At 35.6% G+C, this 17,835-nt stretch overlaps 1 protein-coding gene across 14 annotated transcripts in view; it reads right to left on the bottom strand.

Annotated features, from left to right (window-relative positions):
• Positions 1-17,835, bottom strand: part of RBFOX1 (RNA binding fox-1 homolog 1) — a 2,643,423-nt gene that overhangs the window by 33,036 nt on the left and 2,592,552 nt on the right. For 9 of the 14 annotated variants that reach the window (XM_014574331.3, XM_075899259.1, XM_075899256.1 and 6 more), the window contains one exon: positions 5,334-5,398. In XM_014574331.3, coding sequence (XP_014429817.2) covers positions 5,334-5,398 — 65 coding nt within the window. Of the gene's footprint in view, positions 1-5,333; positions 5,399-13,171; positions 13,215-17,835 lie in introns of all 14 variants that reach the window. The other 5 variants (XM_014574332.3, XM_014574335.3, XM_014574337.3 and 2 more) reach the window with 1 other exon arrangement.

Genomic DNA, 17,835 nt, shown 5'->3' with positions numbered 1-17,835 from the left:
ATGTTACATGGTCTTGAATGAAGTCTTTGGATTCCTGCCAATACACCTCAATTAAATCTCACAGTGTGAGAACATTGGTATGTTAATCGTTATAGGCTCTTCACCTATCACTTCCAGGGATCCTTCTAATTATTGAATATATTTGCTTAGTGAACAATGTATACATGGGATAACTTCAAAAAATGATCTGAAAATTCCAGTTGCAACTAGGAGGGAAAGTGAAAGCTGTGTCTTGGGTTTGTTTGGGTTTTTAAACTCATTTTCCAACCTAATTAATTTATATACAATTTCTGTGGATTAATATTCTTTTTCCCACATCTAATGAAAAAAATTTGCCTATTAAATATACTGAGTATAATTATTTAAAATATCAATCTTTGTACAAAATTCTTTAATGGTAAATTAAACTTTGGCTCAAGATACTATTATATTTTATGTGCCATAAAACCCTTAATTATTATTACATATCAAATGGTGAAATTCTCAATGAAAAGGAATATTATTGTAATGAACTTGTTATATAGTCACAAATGTAAAGATATTTAAAAGTCTAAAATATTTAAAAATGCCTAAGTCAAGCAGTTATACTTTTTAAATGTTTAACCTGGGTTTGCCTTTTTGAACCTTTAATAACATGCCTTTAAGTATCTTTATATGTCTATGTATTTTACTATTGGAATTATTGATTACAAACATCAAGTACTATTGTCAACTCCTTAATCAAACAGATCAGATGGACAAGCTCACTAAGTCCCGCATCCATATACTTTACCAGTTTGACAAAAATAAATAAAATAGTCATTTTAAAGATAAAAAAGACTGGAATAACTGGGATTTTGCACTGAAGTGATATGACTATCTTAAAATAGAACCTCTCTACAATAAGTTTTCTGTTTCCAGGTATTTTAAAAAATTATGTGTGTGTCTATAGAACATTTACCAAAAAAACCCCACCCAAAAGGTTTTTTGTAGTGTAAAAACGTGCATTGTGTGCATAAAATGTTTTATTGTACCCCTCAGTGTCATCTCTCTTTTTTTTTTTCAAATTATACAACACATAGAAAAGTAAGAAAATCCAGCTTCAGTGTCTAGGGGTCTGGTCCAAACCCCAATGAAGTGAATGGGAGCTCTTCCACTTACTTGAGTAGGATTTCAGTTAAACAATATGTAAATACTTTGAAGTATCAGAGCAAACTACCTCCCTAGGTGGGGGGAGGGAAAGTGCGTGTGTATGTATGAATACTCAGACACACATACCTATTCACACACATAATTATTACTGTTACATTTTTAGCAAGCAGTACAAGTGAACATACTTTTGCCTTCCAAACAAGGCTTAGCTTGTTTTTAAAGCTTTCATACACCACCATATATATTTAAACACATATTTGCTGTTAAAATTAATATGCAAAAAGAAACATTTTTATTCTGATCAAAGATGCAACAATCAAGTCATAAAACACAAAACCAATAGCCAATCAATGTGAGTAAGTCTGCCCTTAGGCTTAAATCAAGCAAGCCATTCACTGAGCTAATGTGATGGATCTGTCAAATCCGATATAGCATTACAGACATACTAGCAACATCAAGTGAACATGCAATGACAAAATGACGATACGCCCCACTGCCATGCTTTGACTGGTTCTAACTCATGAAAATAAAATTTGATAACTTTGCCAGTTTTCTTTAAATCAGACTTAGATTTAAGCCTTTACTAGAATCTATATTTTAAATACTTTTAAAAAAATGTTATAGAAAAATCAAGTAAAATCTGTACTCAAAATTGTATCCATTTTAATTTATTTTGTATACCTTCAAAATGGTTTTCCATCAACCAACCTCTCAGGTTTAAGAGCTCAGAGGTCAAAGTTCAAGAGTGGTACAAAACATATATAGAGCTAAACTATGTGCCACTTCCTCTGTCAGCTGGAAGAGGTATTTCTTAGAAACATTTTAAACTAGACAGTTACAAATATGAAGAGTTTGATCAAATTGTTCAAAAGGCTCAACACTTTAAGTTTAATTTAATAAAGTGATAGATTGCACAGAGAAAACATGTAGCACTGCTTCCTTTCTGAAGTTGTAAAATGATTTCTTACTATATTGCTTCATAAATTAAGAAGGCTTTTCTCTTTTCTGGGTCTAAGAAGTGACTGGAGAAATCTATAAGGCCTATTTCAGTTTTGATTGAAACTGCCATTACATATGTGTGTTTTCTTCTGTTAAAAACTACTTAATTTTTTACAAGGAACATCATCTTCCCTTGCCCCCTTAGTCTCTCCCTCCAGATTAGTTGTCCATTGCCTATATCCAGCAATATTTCCAAGTGTGACAAACATGGATACCATTATATTTCCTCAGAACAGTTCTACAGCACCAATCATTATCCAATGACTTAAGGTAATGGCTCTGGAGTTCCAAATCATTCTGTTCACCTCCTGTTTTGTATTAACAAAATATGCATCCAATCCAAACAGTTCCTCTTTCCATCTTCTCACTTAGGACAGTGTGCCAAGATAGGGACCTTGTCACCCATCATGTATATGATCTGTGACCCAAATCGTTCTTTTCTTTCTTTCTTTCTTTCTTTTAAAGCGGTCTTTTCATGCTAGAGCACTGCATCACAATATAAGCTTAGTGGCATTCAGTGTGTATGCTTGGGCATTCTATTAACATATACAGTAAATATACATGGTTGAGAATGATATTAAGTAGGGACTCATGTCCACTATGAAAACTAACACTGTGAAACCAAATATGTAATACTCATGTGTAACACAACATGGCAAGTGATGGTTACATTTAGAAGAAAGGATACTAGTAGTTGCCTGCATTTCCGCATTTGTTTGCAGTATTCGAGTTTAATTCAAATTTTGCCAAATTATAGTTTGCAAAATGCTCTTAGGGAGTGATGAATCTTCTAAAAAGCCCTATTTTTCTGCATTAAAAAGCTCACATACTCTAAAGAAAATTTACCCATAGTTAAAAGTTTAATAAAATGAATAATCAAATTTGTAATTGTAATGTGAGGTATCCGTGTTTGCATATAGTTTCATATATGCAACAAAGTTTTTGCATGATTTCCTTTTTAGAATTAGTCTTAGGATTCCCTTATAGAGAAAAGCAATTAACCTCCCCAAAATTATTCATTTGGGAATAAACATTTTTAACTGAGAATACAATTTAAAAAAAAATCAAAATAAATAAATCTATTTCAGATACCTGTAATTATGCAGCAGGCTCAAGTGATTTCAATTCTAACTATACACAAAGGGTATATTTGGAAATTCAGTATAGTAGAGATATTTTTCATATAAAATAATTAAGAGTTGTAACTATTACATTACTATACATACCATCTCAGTCTTCTTTAGCAGACTTTAATCATACTATATCTTTTCTTTTATTAATTTTTTTTCAATATCATATTTTTTTTTATTAGTCAGATTGACTCTCTCTTGTCAAACATTGTCAATAGAGCAGAAGAGGTAAAAATCTGATATTTTACCTTATGATATCTGATTTGTTTGTTTTGTTTTATAAGTAGGTACTCTAGTTGGTAATTAAATCATTTAGGCTTCAACTTGATATTATTCACTTCCCCTAAGTACTATGTAGATCTATTACCTTTCCTTATAGCAACAAGTGACCACTTTTAACTGACAAAGAGAGTTCTAAACGGTATCTGGCAAAAAAGGACTAGTAATATGAGATTATTTATGATTTTGCCTTTTTGGTTAAAAAAATTTAGGATCAGGAACGAGTTTTGCATATTAAGCTCACAAAAATATTATAGCTGCAACATGCTAACAACACACCTTTGTGGAAATGAAATGAAAACTACTGAGTAGCACTCCATATGGTAGGTTACCCTGCATAGAAAGAGTACATCGCGAACAAGGTGCATACAGCATTACAGTATTTGGTTGACATCACTGATTCGGAATTCATATAAAGAAACTTGCTTACCTGTCTCACACAGCATGCCTCAGCCACACATGCAAATTTTTTTATTCATCAAACTTTTAAAAATATATCTTCATTGCCAGAATAAGCATTTTTAAAGGCAGCTATGCATGCATAGCATTTTAACATTCACATTGTGTTCCATTTCCTCAGCAAACAAAATACAGGGGCAACACTTCATTCTAAGACATCCTTCACTAGTTTTTATTCTGTTGTTTTCTTCAGGGACCACAAACATAAAAAAGCCCAATAATAATGACCATTTTAGCACTGAATACAAGTCTAAATACATACTCAAGATGCAAGAAAATAACTAACTGATTTCAATGAGAAATTTTCTTGTGCCATGAGTACAGATATGGGCCCTGAGCTCTTTCTGACACTGTGAAGCAAAATGCACACACAGCGATTTTTTATAAAATAGATACCCACTTCTAGTGTGTGCTATAAACCCCTAAAACATGTGAAAAGTATTAATGGGCACTGCAGATTCTCCTAAGATTCAATTTCTGAAGAATGAATTTCCTGTGAATCAATACATTCTTCTTTTTCATTACAAAATAGGCCCAGATACGTTTTTATGCACAAGCCTAACTTTACACAGTGTGGCAAAATCCTAGCCTTACTGAAGTTAATGGAAGGTTTGCCATGTAAGTGGGGCCAAAATTTCATCTTATGAGAAGTCCCTCTCATTTAATAATTAAAAATAATTTAATGAAATTATTTACACTGTGTAAAATGAAACGTGTCTTATTGCAGAGTAAGGCAGAACTGATTTTAAGAAATTCTCCATTTTTTCAATGGTGTATTTAGACAATGTTGATACCTTGAATTAATAGAACTCCCCGCCCTCCACCAAAACAAACAAAAATGGGGAGGGGGGGAGTGAATCAACTTATCTTTATATAAACTCACAAATAAATGGAAGCCAGCTATATGGGAGAATTATCATTTGTCTCTGATGGCCTGAATTTCCATTGACTTCAACAGGAGTCAGTGAAAATGGAGGGTACTCAACACCTTTGAAAATCACATAATAAATTAACTGTTAAGACAAATTATTATTTTAATCAGCAGACTATTATGGAGTTGTACATTTATTCTACACTGTGCAAGGGTCACAGACGATCATTATCTTATAGTAAAGTGGCTGATCTGCAACCCAGGAATGTGTGTCTTATGCTTGATTCTTAATTAATCACTGGCTTTCTATTTATAGCTTCTCGTAACGATACAGCCTAACTTTATATACCATAGTAATCTGCAGAGCAACAAAACTCTTATGAGACTTAAACAAGGAAAATTCATAAGACTTATTTTTCACTTCCTGTATGCTAAGTACTTATTAGCAGTAAATTGGGTCTTACCTGTCACTGTAGGCAGCGGCAGTGGCAGTGGCAGGCTGGGCATACCGGTAGGCAGCATAACCACCCTGAAACACAAACTTACATTCTAATTGCATTGCTACAGCAATCTAAAGTCATATTTTCTGAAATTTCTCAGCAACTAGTTGTAATGTTCTTTTCATGCTATAAATCCATTTAAGGGGTTGAATTATATATGAAATATTTCATGAGATTGTTAAGCATAGCTGATCACAAATCCAATCAGTTCCTGCTTGTTAAGATTTAATTTGACCCAAAGATCAGAATAATCAATGGACTGCATTCATCAAAAAAGTTGAGAATTTCTTTCTTTATGGTTATAGCAGCAGTTCCCCTTATCAAAGAGGTATAGTGCAGGTTAATAAAGCCATGACAAATCAGTTAAAATAAAACCCACTACAAAAATAGATCTAATATGATACCTTGAATCTGTTTGATTACATCAAAGAAAATTTTGCTGCATTAAAACTAATTATATATAGGTTTATAGTTTGTAAATAAAATCATATCTAAGGAGGAATTTCTTTTTTCTCCTGAATTAACATTCAGCTGTACGTAACAGTAATTGCAGCTGTTCAATTAAGCAAACAGGACAAACAAACACACACATTTGAAAGGAATTGTGTGCAGTGATGCATTGATTATCAAACTGTGAAAATAGCAGAGCTTCCTGTTCAATGGACCACGGTGTTACATCAACCATTTCAAAATGATCTCAGCATGCCAATTAACAAACAGAGCCCAGTCTCCACAGATACCACAAACACCATTTAGGTTCCAATTAGAATCCACCACCCCATAATCCTCTGGGACATGGAACTACTGTGTCTCCCCATAGAATTAAAAAAGAGATGAAAAAGAAAACTAGTTGGATCACTCAGCTTTGAATGATATTCCTCCACTTGTTAACGTGAGTACTTCAATGAAGTGTTCCTATTGTTGAGGGCTCTGCTCACACTAACAATATGTAGAAATGTGAGGAATGGGCTTCTGCCTGCCAACCCTCATGAAAACAGCATATCTTAGCATATTTAATACAGCTTTTTGTATATTGTATTACTCTTCATGAAATAATCTGTTTATGAGAAACTTGACCGGGCCATAGAAGCTGCATATAGCCACTGTTCTAGAGATTCTCCACAGGTCATGCCAGCTAATCCTCATCCTCCTCAACCCCCACCCCAGTGCTTTTGTTTGATTAAATTAAAGAAAATAAATGGTAAGAACTTTTTTTTTTGAGTCAGTCCCATATACACAGTTTGGCTGATGATGCCACATCTGCTTAATAGTAAGCAAATAATAGTCCCATCTACACTACACACACAGCCAGACAGACACAATCTGGGCTTGAGTTTTACCTATATACTTAAGGCACCTCTTTATCTCTTCTCTTCATCACTTATTTCAAACTCTCATGTCTATTATGGTGACTTGCTGGAAGCACTTATGTCAGGCAACCAATGGGTTTAGGTAAGTGCCATCTTTTGCAGTAAGTCCCATCTCTGTGCCAGTTAAGAAGCACTGACATGGACTACCTCCTTAATTCTGATCATCGGATACTTCAAGAATACTTGAAAAATGGAGGAAAGGAAGACAGTATTCCTACCCACTCTCTTGGCTACTGACACAACAGACTGATCTGCAGCTAGGCACATAGAATCTCATTAAACACTACTTGAAGCATCAAAAAGTATGTGCAACAACAGGCAAATACTGCCTATAAGTATCTAGTGTATGGGCAATTACATGTCAACTAATGGCATCTAGCATAACTTAAGTCACAAAGTTGTGAAGCCAGCAAAGCTCATGAGGAAAGTTTCCATTTTTTATCAAGTTGTGGTCTACTAGAAGAAGGATGGCAAAAGAATGTGTGGTTTAAACAAAATACAAGACTTTTCACATTTTTGTCTCAAACTGTATACTTAAAGATTTTGTCTTCAGAATCCAAAGCCTAAGAACGTCTGTTGGATTGTAAGTCATTCTGCAGTTCAATTTATTATTGAGTCAGTCAGTCTTGTTTATGGTCCTCATGCTTGTCACCATTGGCACAATCTTGCAAACTTTACTCAAATGGACACGTTTCTTGGTTTAATTGGGACTGATTATGGATTTGAAGGATTGGGCACTACACAGATCTATCATCATTTTCTCATTCACACCTAGATGAAATAGGCCGATGTCAAAAGTATGGCCAGATTTAAATATAGGGATGGCTTGACATGCTAGAATAGGAGGTGTTGCCAAACAACCAAGCTTGATCTTCCTTGTTACACAATTTTTTACTTAAAAATCAGGATTAAATTTGAAATAAGCCCTGAAGAGACTGCATTCAAAACTATACAAACAAATATACTTTTGGTCTGATTAGAGTCCTTTCTTATTGAAAGACTAATTACTCTTGAGGGACTAAAATTTTTGGCATCTAAATTTTGAGACTTTGATATGGAGGAACTCAGTGGGAAATGCCTATCTGAGTGTGTCATATTTGTGTATTTCATTAATATAATTTAAAAGGGCAAACTGTATAAAGATAACAAATTTGCTTCTCTTTGTTAGGATGTTCTAATGAACTTTATCGGTCTCATGTTTTTAGGTTAATGAGTATAACTAGAACTGTTTCAAAATCTTAAACACTTTAATTATTATAAGAAGATCAACAGATGATTTACCAGCCAAGGCCCCAGTTCAGCAAAACATTTTGATATATGCTTAATGTTAAAAATGGGAATAGCCCCAATGAAATTAAGCACTTTGCTGAAACAGGACCAGAATCTGTTATCCAAAAGGCTTGGGATAGTATGTGATGTTAAAACCACCTAAATTTGGCAGAGATATTTCCTATAACTATAAATCTGGTTATGTTTTCAGCTTTTCAACATTGTGTATTTCTTAGATACATGATAGCCAATAATATATACATGTATATAAAATACATTCTTTTCATGCTTAATTTTATATTATTATAAAATTTCTGTTGAACATTTTAGTGCATAGCATTGTATTTTAGAGATATAATATCATGAACATAGGCAATCATTTATTTTATTTATCCAAACTCATAAGGTTAAGGATAATCTCAAAGCATATGCTTAGAAAAATTAGTATTTTTTCTGGCCAAATTAGTATTTTCATAGTACAATTATTCTATTACAGAAATCTTTTTACATCCCTGCTCATTAAAAATATGCTATCAAAATACTGGAAATATTGGACCAATATATGCAGGCACTGTTTTTCAAATTAAATGAAATCATTTATACAGTTTACTCCTTCAAATTAACAAAGCAATATAGCTGCTTATAATTTGACACTATTAGCATGTCTGTGCTAACATATTCTGGGGAAATCACTGACAGTTTCAGTGCTAGTGGTGAAGGTCCAACAATAGTGGCAATGTTGGAAATGATAGCATAGCATTTAGTGTATTAGGTTATTAGGGGTGTAATCTGAGAGCCTCTAGGGAATGGAAAAGGGCATTGATCAGCAAATAAAATGATACCCTGGAGGTCAGCAAATGTAGGAATCAAGTGACAATTGCTGAAAGTCAAGTTGAAGTAGCTCTGGACAAGGAAATTTAAATAAATAACAAGCTGGCTTTAGTTACATGAATAAAAAAAGAGAATAAGTAAGGGTGATGTTGAACTGCAATACAGTCTAGATGGAAAAGAGGTTAATGATAACGTAAGGTATCTTCCCAAAACTAAATGAATAATTTGCCTCTAGTTTTGAGTAAGGATGATAGCGTGGAGCACAGGCTTAAAGGTAGTACAGGTGATGGAAATAAATGCCTACGGATGGAAATGATCACAATTGAGATGGAAGAAAAAAATTAAAGAATTTAAAGCATTCAAATCAGGGGCACCAGATAATTTCTAAGTCAGAACTCGCACGTGAGATGGCTAATTCATCAGCACAGATTTTTAATAACTATTTAATTGAGGGTAGGAACAGTCCCACTGGAAAATAGCTAACATCATACATATCTTCAAGGAAGAACAGGAAAAAGAGAGGCCCAGGCAATTATACACCTATTAGTCTGACCCCAATAGTATGCAAAGCTTTGCAATAAATTGTAAAGGAAAGAATAATTAAATTAACAGAAGTCAACGGTAAATGGGATAGAATGCAACAGAAGATCTTACCGCACTAACCTGATTTCCTTCTTTGAGAAAGGGGACTTGCAGTAGACATATAGTACTTGGACATAAAGCATCTGACACAGAACCACATGGGAAATTACTGGATAAATTAGGGAAGATGGGGATCGGCACAAGAAACATAAGATTGATAAAGAAACTAATAAAAGGAAGACGGCAATGGGTTATGCTGAAAGGTAAATGACTGAAGTGAAGGGAACTCATAAGCAGAACTCTTAAATGATCAGTCTTGGGACCAATCTTACTCAATATTTGTATTAATGACCCTGGTGCAAATAGTGGGAGTGTGCTCATGAAACTTGATGATGGTAAAAAAGTCAGGAAGCACCATCAGTACAGAAGAGGGTGGATTTTAGTACAGAAAGATATGGATGACCATAAAGACTGGAAGGAGAGAAATAGGATGAAATACAATAGAACAAAGTTCAAGGGCAAGCAGGATCTAACAACAATTTCTGCGCCAAGCTGGAGGCTCATCAGTTGGAAGCAGAGTGGAAGAGCGAGGCCTGGGTGTGTGGGTTAATTTCATGACAACTTTGGGTCACTAATGTGATGCGTCTGTGAAAAAGGAAATATGATCCTAGGATATTTCAGGCTAGGCATTTCCACTTGACACAGAGAAGCATTAATGCCATTGTAATAAGGCACTGATTAGACCTCATTTATCAGAGCTATTCAAGCTAAAAGACAATGTTGGCCAAGAAAAAAATTGATATAACCAGAAACCAACTGGAAATTAGAAGAATGTTTCTAATCATTTCACCATTATAGGGCCAGAAAAAGCCTCATAAAAAGAGATGTGGGGCATTCAACTTAATGAGCTTTAGGAGACACCTGGGCAAATTGTGCAATTATACTGCAATTGTGTGACAAGGTTACCTGTACAAAAAATCCAATTTATCAGCCACTTGGTTCACTTTTTAAAGGGACATTATTAGGGGCCTAAAAGCAAGCTATTCTGCTGAATTGGAAAGATAGAAAGTATGACAAAAGACCACCTTGGCTTAACCAGGAGATCTTGCATGATCTAAAAATCAAAAAGGAGTCATATTAAAAGTGGAAACTAGGACAAATTACAAAGGATGACTATAAGCAAACAATAAACATATGCAGGGTCAAGATTAGAAAGGCAAAAGCACAAAACAAGCTCAAACTAGCTACAGACATAAAGGGAAACAGGAAGACATTCTATAAATATATCAGAAGCAAGAGAAAGACCAAAGACAGGGTAGGCCCACTGCTCAGTGAGAAGGGAGATACAGTAACAGGAAACTTGGAAATGGCAAAGATGATTGATGACTTCTTTGTTTCGGTCTTCACCAAGAAATCAGATGATGAAGGAATGCCTAACATAGTGAATGCTAGTGGGAATGGGGTAGGTTTAGAATATGAAATTTAAAAAAAATAAGTTAAAATCACTTAGAAAAGTTAGATGTCTGCAAGTCGCCAGGGTCGCATGAAATGCCTCCTAGAATACTCAAGGAGCTGATAGAGGAGGTATCTGAGCCTTTAGCTATCATCTTTGAAAAATCATGGAAGATGGGAGAGATTCTAGAAGACTGGAAAAGTGCAAATATAGTGCCCAGCTATAAAAAGGGAAATAAGAATAACCAGGAAACTACAGACCAGTCAGTTTAACTTCTTTGCCAAGAAAGATATGGAGCAAGTAATTAAGGAATTCATCTGCAAACACCTGAAAGATAATAAGGTGCTAGATAGCAGCCAGCATGGATTTGTAAAGAACAAATCATGTCAAACCAATCTGATAGCTTTCTTTGATAGGATAACGAGTCTTGTGGATAAGGGAGAAGTCGTAGATGTGGTATACCTACATTTTAGTAAAGCATTTGATATGGTCTCGCATGATATTCTTATCAGTAAACTAGATAAATACAACTTAGATGGGGCTACTATAAGGGGGGTTCATAACTGGCTAGCTAATCATTCTCAGAGAGTAGTTATTAATGGTACACAATCCTGATGGAAAGGCATAACAAGTAGGGTTCCGGAGGGGAGTGTTTTGAGACCAGTTCTGTTCAATATCTTCGTCAACTAGATATTGGCATAAAGAGTATGCTTATAAAGTCTGCAGATGATACAAAACTGGGAGGGGTTGCAACTGCTTTGGAGGATAGTGTCATAATTCAAAATGATCTGGACAAACTGGAGAAATAGTCTGACGTAAATAGGATGAAATTTAATAAGGACAAATGCAACGTACTCCACTTAGGAAGGAACAATCAGTCTCACACATACAGAATGGGAAGCGACTGTCTAGGAAAGAGTACTGCAGAAAGGGATCGAGGGGTCATAATGGACTACAAGCTAAATATAAGTCACCAGTGTGATGCTGTTGCAAAAAAGCAAACATAATTCTGCGATGTGGGACAGGAGTGTTGTGAGTAAAACATGAGAAGACATTCTTCTGCTCTACTCTGCACTGATTAGGCCTCAATTGAAGTATTATGTCCAGTTCTGGGCACCACATTTCAAGAAAGACGTGGAGAAATTGGAAAAGAACCAAAGAAGAGCAACAAGAATGATTAAAGGTCTAGAGAACATGACCTATGAAAGAAGACTGAAAGAACAGAGCTTATTTAGTTTGGAAAGGAGAAGACTGAGAGGGGACATGATAGCAGTTTTTAGGTATCTAAAAGGGTGTTACAAGGAGGAGGAAGAAAAATTTTTCTTCTTAGCCTCTGAGAATAGGGCAAGAAGCAATGGGCTTAAACTGCAGCAAGGGAGGTCAAGATTCGGGTTTTCAGCCAGGCATCTGCAGAGATCAGGAAGAGATTTCCCAACCCCCATTCCTATTCATTCTAGGTGTTTGTATTTTTTTTTTTAATATCCTCCTCTGCTACTGGAGATGGGACATCAAATGAGGCTATCCGGGGCTCTGTGGTAGCTTAAAGTATTCTCTCTCTCAGAGGCGTGGCTGGCGGGTTCAAAAGCTATTTGGAATTTAAATTTCCATATATGGAGTCAAGAAGTAATTATTCTCCAGATTAGATTACAGTGACCTTAAGGGGTTATCCTCTGAAGCACGTGGGTGAAGGTCACTTGCCAGGATTATCTGGATATATTTTACTTAATCATTTTCTTGCAGGGTCCTTGGCCATTGATGCACCTTCGTCCCTTCCATTCTCTGCCTGTGTAACATAATAGTTAGGCTCCTGTGGGCTGCTGAGTTTTAGCATGTGCGTGGTGGAAGGTATTGGTGGCCTGTAGCATACAGGGGGTCAGACTGGATGAAAGCTCCCTTCTGGTCTCGAATTCTCTAATTATGGTAAAAAACTAGTTATGCCCTTTTTACATTACTCTTCCTCTCAATCACTACCACATGTAGAACTATAGCAGTGGCTCAGTAACAGCTTGCTTTCCCTAAAAACATACATTTTGACAGAGTCAGCATATGTCATAAAGCAGTCCTGACAATGACAAAACTCCCACTGACACTGGACTTTAAATGGGACATACAGCAGAAGAGGAAGGCAGAATTTTTAAAATGTCTGCAATTGTGTGGTATAATTAACCCAGACATAAAATGCAGCTGCATTTAATTTTGTATATGTCAAATCCCCCATTAATTGATTGTTAGTATGATTGCACAGCAATCCACATTCAATGTAATGATTTTTTTTTTCAACAGTCAGTACTTCATACCTGTGGTAATTTATTGCCATACACAGGCTCTTGATACACTACTCTATAAGGAAACAGAAATGTAACGATTTGAATGCAAAATAAAATAAAATAAATAAAAATGCATAAGTCACACAAATTACCCAAGGCCATTCGTTCACAAGTTTGCTTTCAATATTTTACAAGGCATTATAGCACAGAATAATCAAGGAAAAAGCTGAGGGACATGTACCTGGTCAGTTGCCAAGAAATCTTAGTTATGATTTAAAATGAGCAAAGAACTTCTCGAAAAAAAAAGATAAAATGGAAAATCAAACACATTTGGGTTACAAAATCAAATATGTACACAAAAATATATAGCCATCTACACATATATTATATATGCATGTGTGTGCATATATTACATATACTTATATTCATATGTGTGTGTGTGTGTGTGTATATATATATATATATATATACACACACATATATATATATATATTGAGAGAGAGAGAGAAAAAAAGAGAGAACAAACTACAGTATTATTCTCTCCTAGTAAATCATTATGGTGTATTTAATTGTTAACTGAGGGCTCAGATAGCACAGTGACAGGTGTTTTTATAAATACAAATTGCTTAGATAGATCTCATGGATGGACAGATTAATTTTATTCTCAACACTTGGGACTCTATCCTATTATGGAGCTTTGCATGGATCTCCTATTATTAGAACAATAAAAGTTGCACACCTGTTGAGGGTAGATGAAAATTAATCGGCATTTCAATAGCTACTGTCATCCAAGAATCTCCAACTTTTCCAAGCATTCATTAGTTACATTACTCAATACTCTCTGGTTACTACTCATTCCTCAAAAAATTAGGTTACAGGGTACTTTCGAAAAAGGGAAGGGTTGCATGAAAACCATCATCTAGACTGCTCCCCCCCCCCCCCCCGCCGAAAAACTCTCTTCCATTAAAGGGAATGGAAGAAGATATGCAAATTTGCACCAAATCTGCATATCTTCTTTCGGAAGCTGAGAGTAGTCTAGATGTGCCCCGAGGGTCAAAGCTAAAAAAAGTCAAATGCAGAAAATGGAATATAACTCAGAAATGCCGACCCACAGTCCTCTGCTAAAATCATTACAGAACCCTTCCTATCAAATATCACCCATTAAAATAATTATAGTAGCATTCAACTGTCTTAGTGCAGCATTTACAATGGAAAATATAGGGCCTGAAAGGACTTTTCATTGTAGATCTAAGACTTCTTTTTTTTTTAAATGGGACTCTACAGCTTGGTTGAGCACCAAACAGAGTGGAGATGCCTAGCATCTCTTCCTGGATCTGCCACTATTATTTATTGTGTATTCTTAGACAACTCATTTAAGCAATCAGTAAACTGAGGAAAATGATGCATACAATGCAGTTACAGATCACTTTGAAATATTTGATGGTTGGAAAGATGACTCAGGTCCCACTCTAACAATTAGCACATACTTCAAAATGCCAGTGTGATGAATCATGAGTTCACAAGTAAATGTCAAAAGATTTGGCACTCACAAAAAAATCCAAAATTATCTAAATGTCTATAGGACTTAACAAGGTTGCTAATTATCTTACCCATTACAAAGATAGCTTCCCCAATTATCATCTCTAATATCATTAGCTAACAGACATTTACTTCTGTTCTGAAATTTGATTTGTCCTTTTCATATGTGTTCATTTTTTTTATTGTATTCTTTGGTATATATGGTCATGCAAATTTTCTTCCACTATTTGATCTGGGGAAGTGGGTCTGGCCCACAAAAGCTCATCACCTAATAATCCATCTTGTTAGTCTTTAAAGTGCTACATAGTCCTGTTTTTTGTATAGTCTAAGAAGGTTTTGTACATTAAAAAGCTGTTATACGTCAGTTTGGGGGGGAAGTCAGACATAATTCTATCTACTTATAAGCAAGAGAACACGGAAGGGATGACTATTACACTTTGGGTATGTCTACACTACAGCGTTATTTTGAAATATCTAATTTCAAAATAGTTATTTCAAAGTATCTTATTTCGAAATAACGCGTCTACACACAAAATGCATTTCGAAATAGCTTTTTGCTATTTCGAAATAGTGCGTCCAGACTAATTGGATGCTGAATCACATTTAGGGCCGGCCGGAACTGGTTCCGGCAGGACATCAGGGCAGAAGTTACCTTGTGTCCAGGGCGGCCAGCAGGGCACCCTGGAAAGGGCTGGAGGTCCTCTATTTTGAAATAAGCATCTACACAGCACTTATTTCAAAATAGCAATTTCGAAATTGTTGCTATTCCTCGTGGAATGAGGTTTAACAATTTTGAAATAAGCCCTCTGCTATTTTGAATTAATTTCAAAATAGCAGTTGGCTTGTGTAGATGCTAGGAAAGTTATTTCGAAATAACGACTGTTATTTCGAAGTAACTTTGCTGTGTAGACATACCCTCCTACAAATAACTCCTGTTCCTTCTTCAAGAAGAAAGTAGATGTAGGCATGCATTACACCCCAACACTACATTAAATCATGCCCTTGGAGAGATGGCAATATGTTCTGGGGATAAAATCTTATCATAACCAAAAGAATGCCAGTTTCTCAGTATAGTGGCCACAATTCCATAGCCATACTCTTAATTCTGTACTTGTGTGGATTTTGTTCCTTACCCTGCAACTCATGCAGGTACCTGACAATGAGTAGGACAGATCTTACTGTGGGCAATAAAATTTAATGAGTGGGTAAGTTATCTCCTGAAGGGACATCTGAGACAAGGAATGAGGGATTTAAACACTTCATTTTGTATAATTTTTATTGCATACAACTCTGTTCTTCTTTGTTTTACTGCTCCACTGATCTCCACACATTTTAGAGAAGAGTATGGCACTCTGATATCCTTGAAGCACTCCTTCTGGCAGTGGTCCAGTGGAAAGAGTTAAGGTTGGGGGAAGAGTTGAAAACATTATTTTAACTGCATGTTTCTTTATTTTCTAATGTTTGTTTTTTATTTTGCTGAGTGCATTTCCTGATTCTCAGAGCTGTCAATTTTCATCAGGGAACTTAGGTATTCTAGAAGGGTACAAGACACCGTCAGGCAATCTTAACTCTCTTTTAATGAAGTTTTTTGTTAGTGAATCAATAGTTAATTTTAAAAGACCTTCCTTTTTTCCTAACTGTGCAATCTTCTTTTCTTTATTTTTCTTGTTAAAAGCACATTTTAAAAGGGAGTTCAATATCTCAGCTATTTCTGAGGCATTATTATGTTCCCCTTGTCATTTAGTAGTGTGCCTGTGGAATTTTCACTTTTGTGTATCTTTCTCCCTACTAGATTTATAACACTCCTCTCATTCTGCTTGACCCTTCTGATAAGCATTGATGCATTCTGGCTGTTTGTTGCCCTTAGTTTCCATACAATCTTTACCTGACTGATTATTATGTTTTACATTTCTCCCTCTTTTCTACTTCCATTACACATCCACTATCCAATGGAAAATCAATTCTGCATATGTCAGTAGTCCAAGATAACCCACCCACACTTGTTTAACCCTGTATTGTAGGAAACCTTTATTCTGAGATTATATTTCACTGAGTGGTTTTCTTCCCAGTTTTGCTTTATTTTTGTGAGTTTTAGGGTGTCTCTTCGCTCTCATATTTACTATTACCTATGATATGTTTTAAAAAAAATTCTTTTCTATTTCTTTCTGTTGCCTAGTCTTTCCACTGTCATTTTTCTCTCATTACCTCCTTTCCTCACAAATTTCTGCTCTCCATTTAAAATGGCTAACTGAGCTGGAGTTTCATGGTAATCGATTGGGAGCCGGTCGATAAGTCGGTGCTCTGCAGGGAACTAATACATTCCGAATCCTATATTTTCTCTCCACTGCTTCTCACACATGTGGCTTGCTATCCTCCTCCCTCCCCCAATATTTTAGGAGTACAAAAGAGCAAGAATGAAAAGAAAAATGATGAGCTGCATAGTACAAAGTTTTACAATATAAAAAGTAAAAATGAAATAATACATCTGTATACTATGAAAACTATATGGCGTTAACGCCTTCCATCTGAGAAATGAATCTGGAAATGACAGGGTGTGGACACAGCCCTGCATCTGCGGGGAGCCCCATTTGAGTCAATTGAAGGACCAAGCCCCAATGCCCAATCAGCTTAATTGAGACTACTCACAAGATTCAAGTTAGGCACTTTCTCAAGTACCTTGCTGATCAGATTCATAGTTTCTATTTGGTACTTTGAAACCTAACATGGGGTGGAGGGAGGAGGTGCTGATCATCTTGTTAAAGAAGAAAACAAAGAACTTCTCATGTCACTGATGGCCCAAAATATGTAATTTTTTTCTTTCATCGACAGTAGGCTCCAAAACTGCCAACTCTAATTTAAACATGTAACTCCCAAATAAGTCAGGTTCAGCAGGGCTTCTTGCCTTTCAAACTGGTGAGATGAGCAACATGATTGCAGTTTTCTTTTTGGCAAGAAGAATTAAAAAGATTAAGTTCATACTACGGGATGAAACTCAGCCATGTGCAAAAGGCCCTGTGCATCAGTAAACTCCAACTTTGGATTTAAGCACTATACATGTAGGTCTTCCATAAAGGGAGGAGCTGCATCCACTGTGAATAATGGAGGGCTAGTAACTTTGAAAGTCTGCACAATGAGACTCGCACTCCAATTTGAAG

Source organism: Pelodiscus sinensis, chromosome 16, assembly GCF_049634645.1.
Source record: "Pelodiscus sinensis isolate JC-2024 chromosome 16, ASM4963464v1, whole genome shotgun sequence".
Taxonomy (NCBI): Eukaryota; Metazoa; Chordata; order Testudines; family Trionychidae; genus Pelodiscus; species Pelodiscus sinensis.
The sequence above is the reverse complement of the archived record's forward strand: the minus strand, read 5'-3'. Positions and strand labels throughout refer to the sequence as shown.